The sequence below is a fragment of the Tripterygium wilfordii genome, chromosome 14, assembly GCF_013401445.1.
Source record: "Tripterygium wilfordii isolate XIE 37 chromosome 14, ASM1340144v1, whole genome shotgun sequence".
Lineage (NCBI taxonomy): Eukaryota > Viridiplantae > Streptophyta > Magnoliopsida > Celastrales > Celastraceae > Tripterygium > Tripterygium wilfordii.
In genome coordinates this window covers 2,175,360-2,195,506 of record NC_052245.1, presented here as the reverse complement: position 1 = coordinate 2,195,506, position 20,147 = coordinate 2,175,360, and the positions used below count along the sequence as shown (strand labels likewise).

Here is a 20,147-nt window from a genome sequence, read left to right as displayed (position 1 = left end):
GGGAAAGAATAACTATGGCTTCAAGGTGCAAGCAATGCCATTACTAACACAATGGTGATCCAACCACCATTGTTTATGCAAAAAGCCAATAACTTTGCAATTGGGGGGGGGGGGGGGGTCTTGTGGTGGGGGAATCAATGTGAATGATTATGGAGTCCCACAGTTCCCCACTCCCCCCCTTTCATTGCAGCTTCCTTCTGGGCTCTTATGTTCTGACCACCAGAGACATTGATATCGACTTACATGAATACAACACGCCACATAATTGAAATTCTCTTGGACACATGCAATGTGTATATATATGTTCCGATAATCACTCTGGTCCTACTAGGACCAGTTTCATACTTCACGTGGGCTATAGAAAATATAACAAATTATGTAAGAAATATCATTTGCAATGCCAACCAGTTTGATTATGTTTGGCGGATCATAATTCTCGCCCAAAAACGCGTAATGCTAGTTGAAGTTGAACTCGTACTGCTCAGAGTCATTTTTATGACAATTTTCATGCCTCTCGACGATGCAATTTTTACACCAAAGGTTAAATTAATGTAGAAAGAAGGAAATACAATAATAATAACAAAGACACAATGATGTACGTGATTCGATAACTTGTCTAATCCACAAAATGTCTAATCTTTTATTAAAGAAGTAAGTGAGTCTCCATCAAATGTCTGAATGATACAAGCATTTATAGTGCTTCGGAGGCTAGGTGCGGTTTGCATCCGTTGATTTGCTTCTCTTGATAACCTCCTGCAATAACTGTTGTCTGAACCGCTACCTCCTTCGACATTAAAGCAATTGGAACCGCCTAAGACATCATTGGAACTATCTTGTCCACATCATCTCATACGAAGGAATAACCTATTCCTCCTTAGCTCAACTGTTCCTACCTTTAGTATTTTCCTCCAAACCGCCATCAATGCAGCCACTGATTCCAATAGAGAAGTCAAGAATCACGCTTTGACAAAGATTGACAAAACGCACCTCTTGAAAACTCATTTGGGGAAGATTTACCTTCAAAGTTAACGCCTTTAGGAGAGAGAAGACTGATTGAAGCTTCTATGTTACCGATATGCAGCCAAAAGAAAGAGTAAAAGCAAGAAAATTAACTTTACTGATGCTCCATTGAGCGACCATTAACAATGCAGAGTTTGAATCTTAACTGCTGAACAGTATTGGTTCGTGTAATTTCTTTCATTGTGTAATTATTGCTCGTCGTTATTTCTTGACCGTTCGTGGAATTTCTTTTATTTACCATTACAGAAACGACGTCGTGCTGTATCCAAGGCTGACAAGCCAAAAACCCTGCAACTGATTCTAAAAGGGAGGAGAAGAGATATTTTAGAGATGATGAAATAACTCTTCACAAACTGATTTTCAAGTTATCCAGACATCCACGAACCACCAAGAAGACTTAGTACAAACAACTGGAAGAAGTACACAAAACCCATGACCACGGATACCACCCCATTATGTTCAGGCCATTCTATTAGGGGGCCTTCCTTCCTAGCTACCAAGAGTCTTTTAAGACTTGTTCTCTACCAGCACCTTTCTGGTCAGCCCATCTCAATCTATTTTCACTATCGAACATTTACATAAATGGAAGAAGAAAGAAAAATATGCAAATGGAGAAAACGTTGTAGAGAGATGAGAGGAAACAAAGAGATGAAGCACCAAGAAAGACCACCCATCAAGCTATCCAGACGTCTCAAGTATTAGCGCGCATCCCGACAGTGAAAACCGACGCCTGATTCATTGCACACTGATTACAAGTAGAGATTATACTCACTTCCACAGGTTAACAAGCAGATATCAATTTCTCCATTACTCTTCTAGTTTTATGTCCCAGCTTGGTGGGAAAAACTCAGACCTATTTGCCGTTTCACATGATCTGGTATCAACTTGTTGATCAGCTCAGGAGATGACCCAGATAACTGCACCCAAAATAGTGCAATTAGCTAAACAATGGCTTCAGTGGGTGATTTGTTAAAGATAATAGGTTATAATATAACATAAGAACTATCTGATTGCAGAGAAATATTGCATTCATCACAATTGGCGAATATCACAAACAATTTTACAATCTTTATGGAAATCAATCTTAAACTACAAACTTAAGGGAAAAAAAATTAGAGATCCTTCAGAGAGAGGAATAAATCTGCATGCTCACAAAAAAATAAGGACCAGAAAAGGAAGAAACAAAGCTTAAATGGCTAGAAGACATACTTCCTGTTTAAAGTTAAAAAGAGGCGGAAAAGGGCGGCCATTTGGTAGGCGAGCGTTGGATTCGCGGAGTTCATCGAAGAAAGGATGTGCACATGCTTCTAGCTGTGATAACAGAAGAAAATACAAGTTAGGAAGAGTTGTCAAAAAAAAAAACAACTAGTTCCTCCTTCAAGTTTTGATAACAAGTTGGGATGTGCACATGCTTCTACCGCCCTTCAATGAACACAATAGACTAGTGGGCTCCTTCTAAACAAACCATGCAATAAAATCCACAGAAGTGGCATATCCATACAACAGATTCAATGATTAAACTCACCGCAGTGCAGCGAAGACTTGGTGAGTATTGCAGTAGTCTCGAAGCAAGATCAATTGCCTCTGGAGGCATTCGCTTGTGGAAAACCTAAATGCAAATATAATATTGTTATCGCAACCATTTTTTTTTTGGGTTCACAAATTATCAACTGAAAACTTTCCGCAAGGAGCAATGCCATATGCTCTAAAATGCACACACAACAAAAAGAAAAAGCGGGAAAGGGGAAAAACTTACAATGAACATAGGCATGATGGAAATTTAGGGAAGGAAAAGAAAAGGTTTACAAGGTGGCAATTCTGCCTCTGCGAGAAATGCGAAATGAAAAATCACAAACCTTGTGCCAAGGGTGTGCTTTTATCTGTGGAAATCTGAAATCAGTGTAATTGGGATTCATACAACGAATTTCTTCCCTAGTTGGAGTACCAAGAACCTAGAGGGAAACATAAGAAAGAGTTAACATAGTGAGGCTTCCTCATCTTCAAGTAGAAACCATCTTCAAGTATTAGCATGCAAACTGTACCTTGATAATTTCCACAAGCTGGTCGACTGCATTTTCCCCAGGAAACAATGGCTGCCAAATTATTTTTTGTCTTTAGATAGTTGTTCACAAATATTGTCAGGACGTGAAGAATATTTAGTGCATTTAGAAAATACTTACCTGGCCCAGAAGAAGCTCAGCTAGGACACAACCGGCAGACCAGATATCAATTGAGGTGGTATACTCAGTGGCACCAAATATAAGTTCTGGTGCACGGTAGAAACGTGAACATATATACGATATGTTAGCTTCACCTTTAACCTGACAACAAGGAGATACATGGTAATTGCACGATGCTCGCTACAGGGAAATTGAAGGGGGAAAAACAGAAATGATCACATTAACAGCATAAAGTTGCAAGTTTCATTCTTTAATACAGAAAGTGTACAAAGCTAACTAGTGCCCACATATTTTCAGCCATCCCTAAATCAGATAACCCAGCAGAATGATCAAGAGCAATATACAAGCTTTCACCTCAGGTAATCGTGATGACTTCGAAGCAAGAATAAAGGACTGACTACCAAAAAGACTTCTTTTTTCTTTTGGCAAGAAAAACAATGGGAAGACTAATAATGCATGTATTCATAACTGCCAATAATAAGGCAAACAGTCTTCATCAAAACAACAGATCAGGCCAAATTCTACAAAATAGTGCATCGTCCAACAATGACATGAATCACCCAATGACCATTAAGGTGTCACAAGATCAAGACTCAACAGACACGGGGAATGCTTAATGTACTTTTCCATTCTTATATTCCCGAAGAAAAAGGAATTCAATGATTGTGGTTAGCTAGATAAACCATATGAAAATTGATAAGGGTACCGACGACTTACCAGTACTTTGGCACTTCCAAAGTCACAGAGCTTAATCTGATGAGTAAAAGGATCAACCTGCAGAGAGACAATTAAGTGATTAGCTTCAGCTAAAGAGAAAGAAAAAAGGGCTCCTGATTTCTTCAAAGCAAGCGATAACAAGTTAGGCATACCAGGATATTTTGAGGCTTTAAATCCCTGTGGCAAACTCCAGGAACAGCATGGATATATGCCAATCCTCTGAATATCTGAAAAATAATCCTGAATTAATATATTGAGAATATGTGACAAATAAACCTAAAAGTGGGTATTGCCAATACCTGATACATGTAAAGCTTGACAAATATGAGTGGCATTGCCTGTTTTGCACTGCTATAATGCTTTAAGACCTTATACATGCTCTCCGGGACAAACTCCATGACCAAGTTGAGAAACAATTCATTTTTATTAGTCGTGGAAAAGAAACAATGCTTCAAACACACCACATTAGGATGATCCATCACACGCATCAACTGCAGTTCGCGATTCTTATATCTCCTGTCCTGCAAAACCTTTTTTATTGCCACGGTCTCCCCAGTTTCCAAGCATTTCGCCTACGAGAATAGCAACAATAGCATGTTAAAGTAAATGAAGACATAAACTAGGATCAATAAGACACTAAGTTTACCTGGAAAACAATTCCAAATGACCCAGTCCCCACAACACGCTCTGCCATGTAACTAATGGTCTGTAAATTGCAAAAATAACAACGTCAACACTCTTCAGCTATGCAAGGATCTTAAGATCTAAATTTCCAAGCTCCGATATAATTCATGCTTTGACATCTAACACAATTGATTTTGCAAGTAGAGCGATAATAATAAAAAATAGCTACCTGTTTAGGTTCTCCATTTTTGCCCCCAATTGTTGTGGAAATGATGTGACCAGTAACTGGATCGGTTCCATCGATAACATGGGCAGCTGCAATCTCCTGCAAATCCCAACACAACAAGATCTCAATCAAGGATATTTCCATATTCACTGACTAAGAAAGAGACGAAACTTAAAGGAGTATAATAACAGGATTCCTAATACCATAAATTACACCAACTAATAACAGGATTCTTAGAAATATGCACCATCTATAGCAGAATTAACGTAAGAAAAATTACCATCCACACAAGAAAATTTTAGCTCAACAAAATATGAACAAACCGCAATAAAGTAAGATATATGATTTAAATACTACTCCACCCACAGGTTCAAAACATAGATTTGAAAAACTTGTAGCAGCATAATTAAATCCTCCAAAAAAAATCAAAAGATGTCAGATCGAGACAACCCGCAAAGGGAAATAAACGATATTAAATGGACGTAGAGTTTTGCCCACAGCACCAGATCCAGAGATAGGAACCATTAGGGGGGCAAAACTTCCAAATCCATCAAATTTCCAGTCAAAAACAAAGCTCTAAAAATATTCCATTTCATAGCCCCAAAATGCATCGAACTAAAGACGAAAGAAAGAAAAAAAAAACGCACGACGAGAAAATTGTCACACCATCACTTTCCTTTTCTCCTACACGAAAAAAATAACGCTAAAATCCACTTCTCTGTTTCTCTGCGTATCATTCTCTCTAGAAAACCAAACGAAAAAATTGAAGAAAAAAAATATGCAAATTCCCGGAGATTATAAGAGAATCAGAATAAGCAAAACAAAGAAGAAGAGAGTGATACCTTATTATCCTCAGCCATGGATAGAGAGAGAAAGAGAGAGACAAGTTGTTGAGATTATGATTCAGCTTTGGAGATCATGGTGCGGTGGCGAGATAGATCATAGAAGAAGGGGAAGAAGGAAAGGGAGGCCCCCTCACCTGTAAGGCTAAGAGTAAGGCTAAGAGAGACAAAGGAGACAAGAAACAAGGCCATGTGATTCCAGCTCCTTTCTTTTTTAGTTTTCTTTGGTTTGGTCTTCCTCTTCCTCTCTCTCCTACTTTCCGTTCTCTCGCTTTTTCATCCCTCAATTACCATTAACCCCTCCCGTTTTACTTTTTAATTACGATAATAGCATTTTCTTATTTACTACCTGCCGACGCTCGTCTTATCCAATCCTATCCTTGTTTAGTAATAACCATCCGCCGGATAATGAGAAAATAAACTACTCCTGCTCTACTAGCCAGCAATATTAACATTTTATGAACAATTACGAGTAGCTCAGATAATATTTATATGTGTGATATTTTATGAAGGTGGAGGTCTCAAGTTCGAGCCTCTCCTACCCTTCCCCTTTATTCAAAAAGGAGATGATCATTCTGTCACAATATTCAAACTACATTGACCAGGTATTAGTTATATGGGCTGTCCTTTCAATGATACAGAAAACAGTTCATTGTATTCTATTATTATATTATACAGTATTATATATATACTATGGTTCTGGGTTGTGGTTTTCTAACCAAAATGAAAAAACTATTGCTCTGCTGCTACTATTACTATTAGCCTGATTGAGCCATGTGAATGCCATTATTTCAAAGCACATTCCTTTTGCATCAGGAAGAAGGGCAGTCCTCCCTCAATTATAGCTGAGAGTTTTGAGTTTTGAATTTTGAATTGATATAATGACTACGTAGTCCACATATTCAATTTCAACTACTTTGACCACTTCTGTGGGGAGGAGGCTATTTGGTCAAAGTCAAAACTGCCTAGTTTTCTTAACAACTCTTACTGGCAAGCTCTGATATACAGTCAGCCAATCAGGTCGCTTGTACAGTGAAAAAAAAAACAAAAAAGACACAGTTTCTAGGACACACCAGGCTCGCACTGTCTTGGATGCCTTACCCTGCTCTTTACAACTTCACCAAGAACTGTGAAGATACTACTAATAAGCTGGACTTCTCGTTCTAGCTGCATGAAATAGTATAATGAATGTTAGCAATTACTTTCCTCTAAAGCTGCAACATACAACCTTTTAGTGATTGGGAAAGGGAGGACTGGGGAGGGTTCCAATACAAATTTACATATTTTTCTATTGGAACCCTCCCCAAACCTCCTCTTCCCAACCACTGGGAACGTTCCTCCCAAACTTAGCGTAAGATGGTTACAGCCTTGCAATATGTATTTACAATGTATAGTTGCATATCCAGGAACGAGAAGACGAAAAGAAACCTCACATCTTGTGTTATGCTCCACTCCGACACCTTTCAAGAGCATTTTCTTGATTTTTTTTAGTATAACCAAGGCTCATCACTAATGTTTATGCGATCTTCTGGTGAATCTTTTGTGCAAGTCACAGCTGATTCCATGAGAGATGAAATGCAATTCAAATTAGTGATCAAATGTATGTCTTCTCTGTTCAACAAATTTACATGCATCCTCAACTTCAGTTAGTACATGTGCTAATAACTCTTTCACCCAACTTTTCAAACTCATTTCCCCCACGAACATTTAAAATATAGGCTTCTTTCTCGTAAAAGTTTCCATCAGTAAGATGCCGAAAGCGCAGACATGACATCTTATAGAAACAATTCTCATCATTCCATACTCTGAAAATAAATTTGTTAAGCAAACATAAAATAATCCAACAATACTCTATATAAAAGGAACAATGTTTTAGAAAAAAAGATTAGTTTGTTGAAATCACCTAGAGCCATGTATCTAATAGTGGCCAATGTCATTGTTTGTCTCATAACTCCTTCCCCCAAGAGTTTGGAAATGCCAAAATCACCTACATGTGCCAGTGCCACCATATCTTCATCTAGTAGGATGCTGCCCCTGATGCAGATATTCCATTGGTTAATTGAGGCAACATCTTCCAACTTCCATTATGTTTAGCCTTTGGACTATGACCAAAAAATAATTGTGAGAATACAATCATTTTCTAGGCTCCCATTAGGCATGAGCTTCATTAGCAAGGCTTTAAATTGTTAAAAGTGAGATACTCCTTCGTATGGTTCCAACAAATTTGTCTAACGCAAATGATAAAACATGAAGTCCAGGAACACTTTTCCACATATCTTCTGGTAAAGAGCCTGAAAGCCTGTTGCCTTCAGTAGATGGCACTTCCAGGCTGCGAATTAAGCTGGCCTTCCTCAAATGAGATGTTCCCTTCAAGAAGGTTGTAGCTAGACCTGCCACAAAGCATTGAACCAACAACAATGCAACCAAACAGAAATAAATACTCGCCATTCAAACAAAGTGTGGAATTAATGTCTGTGAATCATAATACAAAAGAAGCTGTGGCGAGAACTCAAATAGATGAAAGAATAGCATTGTCAAGGAAGCTCGTGATGCATATTGGAAAGAAAATTAATCCCTCCACTGGCAATTAGGCCGTGTTTATTGAAGTTAAATGACACAATTACATATATCTTCTAAGTCTAAAATTGGCTTTTACTGGACTTTGGTGGGAGGATCACTCTGTATAAGCATATTTGGAAGACCGATATTTCTCAAGGTTAATTTAAAGTCCATGGAAACTTAAGGTGAAGACCCAACTTAATTTCCAGTCATTCATGACCAGATTCAAAAGTGGATAAACGCTTGATGCTTGTGCACCATTCACCACAATGATCTTTTACAATGAATTTGTTGTAAATGTATATTACAACAGGAACTGCATATGGCGCATAGCAAATGTAAATCCTGAACTTTTATGGTTCTTCATGAATTCTGTTGTAGTCTCAGTGAAATTAGTTTCGCTTCTTGCCGTTGAAAGGAGCTACTAGATACATATCTCAGTGAATAAGGAAAGCCAAATAAGTGCAACACAATACCCTGCCTGCACATGCTGGATGATCTTAAATCCCTGGATGATGCAAATCAGAGATGAAAATTGATGCAGTTGGTGTAGAAAATCCCACGATGGCACAACCCAGAGCCAGCCTTCCCACCATCTCAGCCCAAAACCATCTCAGCCCTTTGGGCTGTGGCAGTTCCCAGCCCATCCCCATGGAAAAGGCTGAACAATGAGTTGAAGACTTGGGCAAGCTTATAAGCTAGACACCAAGCCCCTCAACAACCGATGTGGGATTTTATCCTTTTAACACTCCCCCGCACTCGTGGACTGGGTATCTCTGCCCAAGGCCCAACGAGTGGACTTTTTATCGGGGACAGACGTGGACTGGGTATCTCTGCCCAAGGCCCAACGAGTGGACTTTTTATCGGGGACGAGCAAACCTGACTCCAATACCATGTAGAAAATCCCACGATGGCATAACCCAGAGCCAACCTCCCCACCATCTCAGCCCTTTGGGCTGTGGCAGTTCCCGGCCCATTCACATGGAAAAGGCTGGACAATGAGTTGAAGACTTGGGCAAGCTTATAAGCTAGACACCAAGCCCCTCAACAACCGATGTGGGATTTTATCCCTTTAACAGTTGGGTGAGGCAAATAGTCGAATACTTGGCGCACAATTCGCAGTTACAATTAGATATAACAGAGATGACCAAGCTTGAGCCAAATTGATGCAAATCCCACTAGCAAACAACAACAACTACTACTGCTACTCAGGAAAACATTCAAAATTACATACCTAATGTCATAGAACTGGGTGGCATATCTCCACAAAGCTTCCCAAAATATCATCATCAGCAACTGAAAAGATGACCGTTGCTTGTAGACTTTATTTTGAATGCCTAATTGTCCGTTGCGGACGCTTGTTTGAAAGTGGCAGAACCCGTCCCTCTAACCCGCATGGACCCGATTGCCCCGGAAAAAAGAGGGCTTTTAGAAAACAAGTTAATGGACTTCTAGATTGGGCCAAACAAGAACAAGCTCATGAGTCACTTAAAAGCCCATTAAACTTGAAAAGTTAGGTAGCAACAGGCCCAATTGGTCACCCTTGTATTGTAATAATAATTGTATTCACATCATATCACAATACCCATCAAAACTTGGTACTCTAATTACTGAGTAATAGGATTCTATTATAATTGTACTACAATCAAACCAAACGACCTAAACTCAACAAAGCCATAAGGATTTTTGTGCACTTGTTTAACAGGTATGGTTTGTGTTGAGGTGGCCAAATTCTGTCTGGTCCAAATGATCGAATTTGTTCAATTCCGATTAAATCAAATTTGGACATAAGTTTTATGTCTGAAATCCGGGTCTAAACACATAAATTTTGTCTAGTTTACTTATCCGAACCATAACCCGAATTAGGTTATTGTCCGATTTACTTATCTGGATTTAAACCAATCCGGATTTGGTCAATTAAATAAGTCCGAAATCCAATCCGGATTAGGATTTGGACAAATAAATATTAAATTAAAATAAATTAATAATATTGGTAATATGTAGACAAAGTACTTTTAGAGTTGATGATAATGCACAATCACTTTTTAGTAAGCATTCAATGGAAACAGAACATCCTCTTATGATATGGTGGGTGCCATTCTCCAATATCATTTATCTAAACAGCTCAAGTACACCCTTCTCTTTTCATATGGGGAAAAAAACAAAAGTGCTAATGATTCCCTCATTAAATTACCACTTACAAACTAAATGCATATCTTGTTGTACTACATATTAATCCAACATATATATATATATATACACACACATGCATACATATATATATATATATATATATATTCTTCTTAGTTTCTAGAAATATGACATGTCATACGGCGGTTGATCAGTTGATGGCCGTTTGCCCACCGGGTTTTGAGGTAATTGCGTGGAATCCACCTAAGCGCGCAGGCTTGAAGAAGTCTCTGTGCAACGTATTCACACAATTATCCTAATAAGCAGTTTGTAGGTATCATATACACTTTTTTTTTTTTTTTTAATTTTGGAGTTCTCACATCCCACATGATTTTAAATTACGATTGTCAAGTCCGTATGCACAGAAAGAATAGAGTAAGTTGAATCGAAATCTAACACGTAACCCCAAAAGTATTATTCCCAATAAAAATCAAACTCAAAATATCCTGAATCCATAAGTATAATATACGCCAAGTCTATCTTAATCACAAAGCGCGCCATCCAAGTACGTGCTCCCCACAAATAACGACCAAACGGCTTGTGCCAAGTTCCAGCCCTTTACATGCATGGAAACATGGGATCCTCAAAGCCTACTTCACCAATATTATTAATTCTCAAGCCTCAACTAGATTTTGATTGCATGAACTAATATTATATAAAGCATGCGCGCACTCACTTAGTTTTTCTATATATTAATGAATAAATGACTTTACTAATACTTTATGTGTGTGTGTATGTATATATATATCTGCGGCTCTACTTAATTTATTCATTCAATCGGTTGCCATATATCTACAAAGGATGTAGTCATGAAAATCCAATCCTTACCACAATCTCTCTCTCCTCTTTCTTAAACACACACACATACATACATACATACATATATACACACACACACCCATACATACCCATACACATGAATCTAGGATCTCGTTGCTTAAAATACCATTAAAATGTCATTTTTTATGCACTCAATTTCTTAAGTCTTTCACATGCAATTTACTACATTTTGTCGTGTGACCACAATGGCATTGAAAGTAATTCCCCAAAACCCTAGCTAGTTCTCCTCTATATATACATACCACTAGTGACCCTAATACCACCACAAGACACGAAAGAATTAGAGAGTAAGTTTACAATGTCAACAAGACTAGCTTACTCCATTTCTACTTTTTTCTTCTTCCTCTTAACCACCTCAAAATCCCTAGCAACACAGGGAAACCCTAATTCACTAGTTCTTGGTCTGAGCCGGACTACGGCTTCCCTTCCCACTCCAAAATCCTCCATAAGAAGACCATCAGAGGATTCAGACATAATGGAGCCATTGAGGGAAGTTAGAGACGGGTATTTGATATCCTTAACTCTAGGTACACCCCCACAAGTTATCCAGGTTTATATGGATACTGGGAGTGACCTTAATTGGGTCCCTTGTGGGAATTTATCTTTTGATTGCATGGATTGTGATGACTATAGGAACAACAAATTAATGGCTGCATATTCTCCTTCTCACTCAACTTCATCATTTAGAGATGTGTGTTCAAGCTCATTTTGCATTGACATCCATAGCTCTGACAACTCTTTTGATCCATGCACTGTGTCTGGATGCTCACTAAGTATTCTACTCAAAGGCACTTGCACCAGACCTTGTCCTTCTTTTGCTTATACTTATGGTGCTGGAGGGATTGTAATTGGGACACTCACTAGGGACACTCTTAGGGTTCATGGAACTAACCCTAGTGTCACTAGAGATATCCCAAAATTCTCTTTTGGATGTGTTGGGTCTACCTATAGAGAGCCTATTGGGATTGCTGGGTTTGGGAAGGGTCCACTTTCTTTGCCTTCTCAATTAGGGTTACTTCGAAAGGGCTTTTCACACTGTTTCTTGCCCTTCAAGTTTGCTAATAACCCTAATATTTCAAGCCCATTACTGATTGGTGATGTTGCTATATCTTCTAGAGACAATATGCAATTCACTCCAATGTTGAAGAATCCTATGTACCCAAACTACTATTACATTGGTCTAGAGGCTATAACTGTAGGTACCAATAATATTAGTGCAACCCAAGTGCCCTTAACATTAAGAGAGTTTGATTCACAAGGAAATGGAGGTATGTTGATTGATTCAGGCACAACTTATACTCACCTACCTGAGCCATTCTACACACAATTCCTCTCAAAACTTGATTCATTGATAACTTATCCAAGAGCCAGTGAAGTAGAAGCCAGAAGTGGGTTTGATTTGTGCTACAAAGTCCCATGTCCAAACAATACTTTCATGGATGATGATCATAATCAGTTTCCTTCAGTCACTTTCCATTTCTTGAATAATGTGAGTGTTGTTTTGCCACAAGGGAATGACTTCTATGCCATGAGCGCACCAACTAACTCAACTGCTGTCAAGTGTCTGTTGTTCCAGAGCATGGATGATGGTAATTATGGACCAGCTGGTGTGTTTGGGAGCTTCCAACAACAAAATATGGAGGTTGTGTATGATTTAGAGAATGAGAGGATTGGGTTTCAGACCAAGGATTGTGCTTCAGCTGCAGATTCTCAAGGACTACACAAATATTAAAATAATTCATCATCAAGGTGCTAATTTAAGCTGGTAGTTAATGGCAGTTCTTGTTGCTGGCCAATGGTGAATGCTTAAAAATAATGAAGCTTTGCAGTTTGGAGATTTGAATAATGTAATATTTTCTTGTGTTTTTCTTTATTATGAAGTCAGTTTGTCATTGGTCAAGTCTTGGCTTTAAGTCTTTACATTGATAAGGACAATGAGCTGGATATATTCTCCTTGTTTGGGAACTCATCATGAGGAATAATCATGATTTGATTAAATTAGTTCTTGAGGTGGGATCAACTTTGTAAAGCTTCATTTGCAATGATTAATGTGGGTGATCACAGATCAATTAATGTATTAGTTTATGGGATTAAGATAGGGACAGGAGGATCCTCTTGACCAACAGATCCTCCTTCAGTGATGACTTTAAGTAGTTCTCTTAATACATGTTAGAAATCCAAACCCACTCACCAATATGATATTTGTCCGATTTGAGTTTACCGATTCTCATGGATATATCGGGCCCACATGACTTTATTTTTCTGTGGACCATCTTAATTAATAGTACTTGGACTTAAGGAAAAATGGCTCATATATGTGAGAGGTGGGCTTGTTCTTATAAATCCATATTCCTTTGCTTAGTAAACCAATGTGGGACCGCTTTGAGTTTACCGATTCTCATAGATATATTGGGTTCAAATAACTTTATTTTTCTGTGAGCCGTCTTACTTAATGGTTCTTGGACTCAAGGAAAAAAGGCTCATACATGTGAGAGGTGGGCTTGTTCTCATAAACCCATATTCCTTTGCTTGGTAAACAAATGTGGAACATATAATTCGGTATAACACACAATACATTGTCTGGCATGCGGATCCATGACCAAGATGGGCAATATATCCAACGATTCAAAGAGTTACAGTGGGCTGCATTGGCCCGACAAATCAGTCATTTTCTCAATTTTATGTCAGAATAAGACTCTTTGGGATGTTTATTTTCAATTTCCGAGGAAACCTCAAAAACACGTTTGGTTATCCATTTTAGAAACACGAAATGAAAAAAAAAAAAAATACAGGAAACAGAAAAAAGAAAAAGAAAAAAAGAAACAAATAAAACGGACCCTTAGATTTACTCTCCTGTCGAATCTAAGGGTAATGGCTATCACCCTCAAGATACAATCTCATAGAGAGGTGAGGATGAAGGTTTATGCAGGGCATTTCTTTTTCTATGGGGATTATTTAGGGCTTAATTGCCTATAGATACCCCACGAGTTACATTCCAAGCCGAGCAACTACACAACTAGTTACTGACCTGTCACCTAAAGCACAAAAAAGGGTGCACTTTGTCTATGAAAATAGCACATCCATATTCCCACCTTCGACAATGCGTAGAAACTAGAAACTCAGATAAGAAACCGCATATATCAGTACAAGCCTACAAGGGAAGCCAATCTCAAACTCTGTTCACTGACTGGTGAGGAATCAACAATCAAGCATTGTACAATTCTGAATGAGTAATTACACAAACAAGGGGAAACCAGGAAACTGTAAAACTTCGATTTCAGGAGAGTAGGCGTTACAAGCATAAGAAGTTACAGACAAGCAGTGGTGGTGGTGATGATGTAGAAGCGCTTAGGAGCAACAAGATGTGTTTGCTGTCCTTTCCAAGGGTCTATCCATAAGCACCATTCCAGATGGGTTCTGTGCTGGCTGCACACGAGGTAGTCTTTTTGCTGCACGAGGAACAACAGGGTATCGAAATATCAAATTTAAGAACTTCATAGAGAACAGCATATTCAATATAATTTAGTCAAAAACAATGAGAGCTCATAGTTTGCCAGGAATAATTGCTCTACAATGGGTGTTCAGGATAATATTCACACATAGAAGTTCAGGAATACGCAAATCATCTTTTTATGCTAGTCCACCACCCAGCATTGAAAGGACAAAGTATGAGCAGATGAAGTTTAAGTTTATTGATGTTTGCTAGTTTGTCACTCAAATATTTCAAATATGCTCAGTACGAAGCTACCTTAACCAACCAATTAATCAGTAATAATTACAGGTTTAATTAAAATGAATTGACCAATAAGACAGTATGCAATTCTGGATATACCTATTTCATGGAAAATTTCATTGACATTGGTTGCTGTTTTTGCCGAGGTTTCCATAAAGAAGAGACCATTCTCCTGGGCATATACTTGTGCTTCCTGCAATTAATGACCAGAGACAAATAAGAGAAGGCAAAAATATGAGTAACATCCAAATTGATAAACCTTTCATGGCCAACTGAAGGGCAAGGGAAAGGGAAAACGAGGAAAATTTTGAAGAGACTGCAAACTGACAAACACTAAGAAATGAATTCCAGTATTCCTTGGTTTTCGCTTGACGTTTGAAATCAAAATTGCAAATGTTCCAAATATGAAAATATATCTATTAATAATATCTACGTATAAAGTTTCAATCTCGCTATAGGACTATCTACAGTTACTTACGGCAGTTCCTCTTTTGAGAAGAATATTTTACTAGTTACTACAATTCCAACAGCTAACTAGAGCATCATATAAATTTGTTTCTCTTGGCAAAGTCATTAATCCAGGTTCTACTTTCACCCTATCACTTCATTTTTCTTTACACTTTCTTTTTTGACCACTTTTCTCTACTTACAATACAAGAACACATCTCATGTCCATATTGATTATTTTTCAAAGTTATATTAGCGTCCCTTCATTCAGTTTGCTACATTACATGTCCTATACTCCTATATTGCTATTGAAAAAGCTAAGATGAATAAGAGCTTAATTTCTGATAAACAAAATTAAACAAAGAATGTATTCAATTCTTCATTAATCTACTTGAAGCATTAAATGTAAGCTGTTGGACAAGATTGCAAACCAGGATAAATTTTCCATAGGAAGGTACGCAATCAAAGGACTTATGTCTTTTAAAGAGCAGGGCACTATTAAAATTTAATATGACAAAAGTACTACCACAAATTTGCTTTAAATTTCTCACTTTCCACTAATGCAATCAAAATTATGAGGCTCCGCTGGATTATTTTACGTTGTCATAAAAGTCACACCTTGCCAAAAAACAACAATTCCTAAGCAGTTCATAGCCAACTTTCGTAGTTACATCCTCGACTACAACTCTCAACATCTAACATTATGTAGACAATTATCCTAGAGGCACTTATTTTAATCAACTGCTGAACAGACAAAAATTAATCACTAGCTTCACAGAATCTTATTGGTCATTACTATCATCTCCCACAACTATTATTCTAATCAAACACAGCATGCTCCACCCAGAAAATACATAGATAAATAATTATGAAAAAACCAAACCATCCTCCCTAGTTTTGCAATAATTGCCTCAGGTAACCAAAGAAACAGTCTATTTTTAATCAAGAAATATAAATGCGCGAACCAACCTTGTCTATAGAAAACACCAACGAGAGGTGTTTCGGTTGACAATCGGTTGGTTAGGCATATGTGTGCTCAATATTCAATTCCAATGAGAAGCATATTTCCCAGCGGTATTTCAAAAAAACAGAGTCTATAGAAAGAAATTACTACCTTGTAAATTACACTGGGTGTTGTAACCTGTATTTATTTTCAGCTCCAGACTACTAGAAAGTTTTACTCGAATTTGAATTATCTAATGTGTAGTGAACAAATTCAATATTGTTTATAGACTGCATGCTCATAAATGTAAACATAGAGACAAATAATATTCAAATAGCAAAGTAGAGTAACTGAGTAACTTGCCTCTGCTGCAACCTTCTTCGCATCCAATAGATCAGATTTATTACCAGCAAGTGCCATAACCATATTGGGGTTACCTTGACATAAAAATGATTAGATATTTTATTAGAGTAAGTAATTAAGTATCCATGTAATAAGTACAAAACAAGAAATAAAAACAATAAGGAATCCATCAACTACTAACAAGTAACAACTAATCAAAATATATTCCAGGTCACAAACACGTAACTGAACAAGAGTCAAATAAGAACTACTTAAAATTCGTAAGTGTTACCCAAGCAAGGGTAACCAAGTGAAGGTGTTTGCTAGGGCCAGTGGTTTACCATGCAAGGCAGGTCCAATGAGGTACAATTTTGGAGAGGTTACACATTCTCAAAAATATCAAAAATGTTTTCCTTTTTTTAAAATTAAAACAAATATAATTCCAGTTAAAAGGCAGACAGGTAGGGTTACTAAAAATTTCCAATCACCACTGTGTAGGTAGGTTAACTGCAAAAGCTAAATATTTGAGGCTTCGAGCATGTAAATACAGTAAATCAAGCTGAAATGAGGAAGAATACCTTGTGACTGAAGTTCCTGGACCCACTTTTTTGCCCGCTCAAATGAGGCCTAGGAAAAAGAAAATAAATGGTTGGTGTTTACCTTAAATAGCATCACGTAAATCAAGCTTCGATATCTCAAACATAACATCAATTCCAATGACCATCAAAAAAACTCAAAAATTTATCTCACCAGTAAATACATGTAACATATAAATTTACATGGCATAAAAAATAACGACCAGAAAAAAAAGAAGCTAAAAGAACAACAAGAATGTTTAACAGTATGCCAAGAAGCTACTTGTCAAAAGAAATTTACAAATAAGGTACAGTGGTTTAACTATTAAAAGGAAACAAGAATGAAGTCTCTCATCTTGCCCGAAGTCACTTACTTGATTAGTTATGTCATATACGATGATTGCAGCAGCAGCCCCTCTGTAGTACATTGGAGCCAGACTGTGGTATCTCTCCTGTCCCGCTGTATCCCAAATCTCAAATTTTACAGTCGCATCATTAGCAGCCAATGTTTGTGAGAAAAAGGCAGCACCAATGGTTGATTCCTAATAAATAATAAAAGTATAGCACTGAGGGGAATCTAGCGTCACGGCATCACACCTAAAAAAGACCTAAAACAATGTTTACTCACCTGAAATTCAACAAACTGCCCTTTCACGAAACGTAATACAAGACTGGACTTTCCAGCTCCAACATCCCCAAGCAGCACCTGAAGGACATAATAAATAGCAACCATAATGTTTTTGAAACCAATACCACAGCGGCACAAGCAGAATAGTATACACAACAGGGCAAACAAACATCAAACAGTAAGTTGCAACAAAACTAACATATAACTTACAATGATATGATTTGTGCGAAATAGCAAAAAAAAGCCCCAGAGAACGCCAAGTCACAATGAAAACATGACAAAGTGCATGCGACCAAACTTCACTATCAAAACTTTTAGGTGAAGCATTTTAGTTCCATTCAATGAGTATTAATTCTCTGCTTACACATGCTTTTGCTGCTTTTGGATTCTATTTATTGCAAAACAATTTTTGAGAATTCCACAGGGCTCTATTCTATGCACTAAAACTCTTCTGATTTGGTTTATATTAAAAATAGCCGTACTGAACTACCAATTAAGAAAACAATTATCACATGAACTCATAAGTTAAAACTAAAGTTTGACTAAACCATCGGAAATCATAAGTTGACCTGAACCCCCATAATAAACGGAAAAGGTAGAATTCGCTGATAAAATAACCAATCGACGGGATCAGAGAGGATGATAACGGCAAACCCAATTCAGAATTCACAACGAGAAAAAAAAAGAAAAGAAAAAGGCATACAGAACGGTAAGATAATTCTATATGTCAGAGGAGAAAGAAGGCAAGTGATAACGACCGACACAGGCATAGATCAATCAACACCGAATGAAAATAAAACCCACATCGGAATTGATATTCAAAACAAACCCGCATCAGAATTCACATGAAAAGGAATACATATTTCATCATCCAAACAAGATTGTAAAAATAATTCAGGAGAACGATCGCAATTCAGCATATCCAAAAATACATAGACAAACCAAGTAACTAAACAGCAGAGAGACCCTCGAGGCGGAGTTTAAACTCACCAATTTGGCATTGATGTTCTTGTTTCCAGCGGTAGCCATCGCAATTACCGACTTACTGTTTGAAATCAGTAGATACAGATAATTAAGCTCGAGAAATAGAAAGCAATTGAGGGAGTTATTTAATTCGCTGAATCGAAAAGCCGGGCGTATCGACACAAACAGAGGGGATAGAAGCAAACGAAAGATTGAAGAGGCAAAGGAAGGATCCTCCGCAACAAATCCCCCCTCTCTCTAGAAAAAGACTCGAGCTGCACGAAAGCGATCGGTGCATTTGCTTGCAAGGAAGTTGTCTTTCTTTTGTCGTTTTTCTACAACGTAGAAATTACAAATAGTTAATTATACGTTACAGCACCCAAAGACATGGAAAGGAAAGAAAGGGGTTGGTATAATTTGGTCACGCAATTTGTATTTGTTATTAGAGATAAAATTGTCATCTGACCATTTTCATTCAAATCCGATCAGATGGATTAATGATGTGACAATAAATCATCAAATATTGCTAAAAAATGCTTATGTGGAAAAATTTTAAAAAAATTTATTTAACGCCAAGAGTATCCCTGACTTGGCATTCTTTTTAACTTTTTGAGTGACTACTTTATAACAATTTTAATATAGATTGTGGAATGACTACCAAATCAGGCTATTCTTGATGTTAAATTCAATTGTAAGGCAAATAAATTTTTATTTTTTTATTTTCCACGTAAACATTTTTTTAATAATATTTGTTAATTTAATGTCACATGAACAACCCATCTGATCGGATTTGAGTGAAAGCCCAAACTTTATACGGGCTTCGAAATAGCAAAGCTCAAACTTTATACGGGCCAAACTAGTAAACTAGTAAACTCTTGGCGAAGCCCATGAGCAGAAACCCATGAAAAGAAACATCTATGGTCCCTTCGGACCCTTCCTATCATAAACAATTCGTTTATCAATGGAACTGTTTTGGATATCTGGATTTGATATTTGGTATGGACATTTCACACATTGAGCATTCCCATCATCTACACAGATGGGCCATAGTAATAGCTACAAACTGATTTACTAAAAAAATAATAATGTTGTATTATACATGATAATGCAAAAAATATCCCTCCAATGAGATATTGACACGTTTCACCACACATACTAAGGAAGAAGATATCGGGCTAGGGAGTATCTCGGCCAACCCAGATGTCACCTCAGCCAAAACTTTTCGATACAACCTAACAAGCGTAACACCCTGAGAATCCCCTGTGACCAAAACTCCTCGGGGATACCGAGGAGCACACATCACCGAATAGGAAGAAAA

At 37.5% G+C, this 20,147-nt stretch overlaps 3 protein-coding genes across 3 annotated transcripts; 1 reads left to right on the top strand and 2 right to left on the bottom strand.

Moving 5' to 3' along the window:
• Nucleotides 1–1,342: 1,342 nt before the first annotated feature.
• Nucleotides 1,343–5,828, bottom strand: LOC120015346 (shaggy-related protein kinase eta-like). The gene is made up of 12 exons (XM_038867730.1): nt 5,610–5,828; nt 4,771–4,866; nt 4,564–4,623; nt 4,217–4,489; nt 4,070–4,144; nt 3,918–3,974; nt 3,201–3,341; nt 3,063–3,113; nt 2,877–2,972; nt 2,546–2,629; nt 2,230–2,331; nt 1,343–1,937 (listed from the first exon to the last, which is right to left on the bottom strand). The coding sequence occupies exons 1-12, from the start codon at nt 5,625–5,627 to the stop codon at nt 1,842–1,844; spliced, it is 1,149 nt and encodes a 382-aa protein (XP_038723658.1). The 5' UTR covers nt 5,628–5,828; the 3' UTR covers nt 1,343–1,841.
• Nucleotides 5,829–11,496: 5,668 nt separating this feature from the next.
• LOC120015135 (probable aspartyl protease At4g16563) lies at nt 11,497–12,930 on the top strand. Its single transcript, XM_038867360.1, has one exon. It carries the CDS (start codon nt 11,497–11,499, stop codon nt 12,928–12,930), a length of 1,434 nt encoding a protein of 477 aa, XP_038723288.1.
• A 1,371-nt stretch (nt 12,931–14,301) lies between these two features.
• LOC120014463 (ras-related protein RABF2b) lies at nt 14,302–19,143 on the bottom strand. Its single transcript, XM_038866422.1, has 7 exons — nt 18,857–19,143; nt 17,867–17,944; nt 17,613–17,780; nt 17,242–17,290; nt 16,685–16,758; nt 15,031–15,124; nt 14,302–14,647 (listed from the first exon to the last, which is right to left on the bottom strand). Exons 1-7 carry the CDS (start codon nt 18,893–18,895, stop codon nt 14,547–14,549), a joined length of 603 nt encoding a protein of 200 aa, XP_038722350.1. The 5' UTR covers nt 18,896–19,143; the 3' UTR covers nt 14,302–14,546.
• Nucleotides 19,144–20,147: the final 1,004 nt, after the last annotated feature.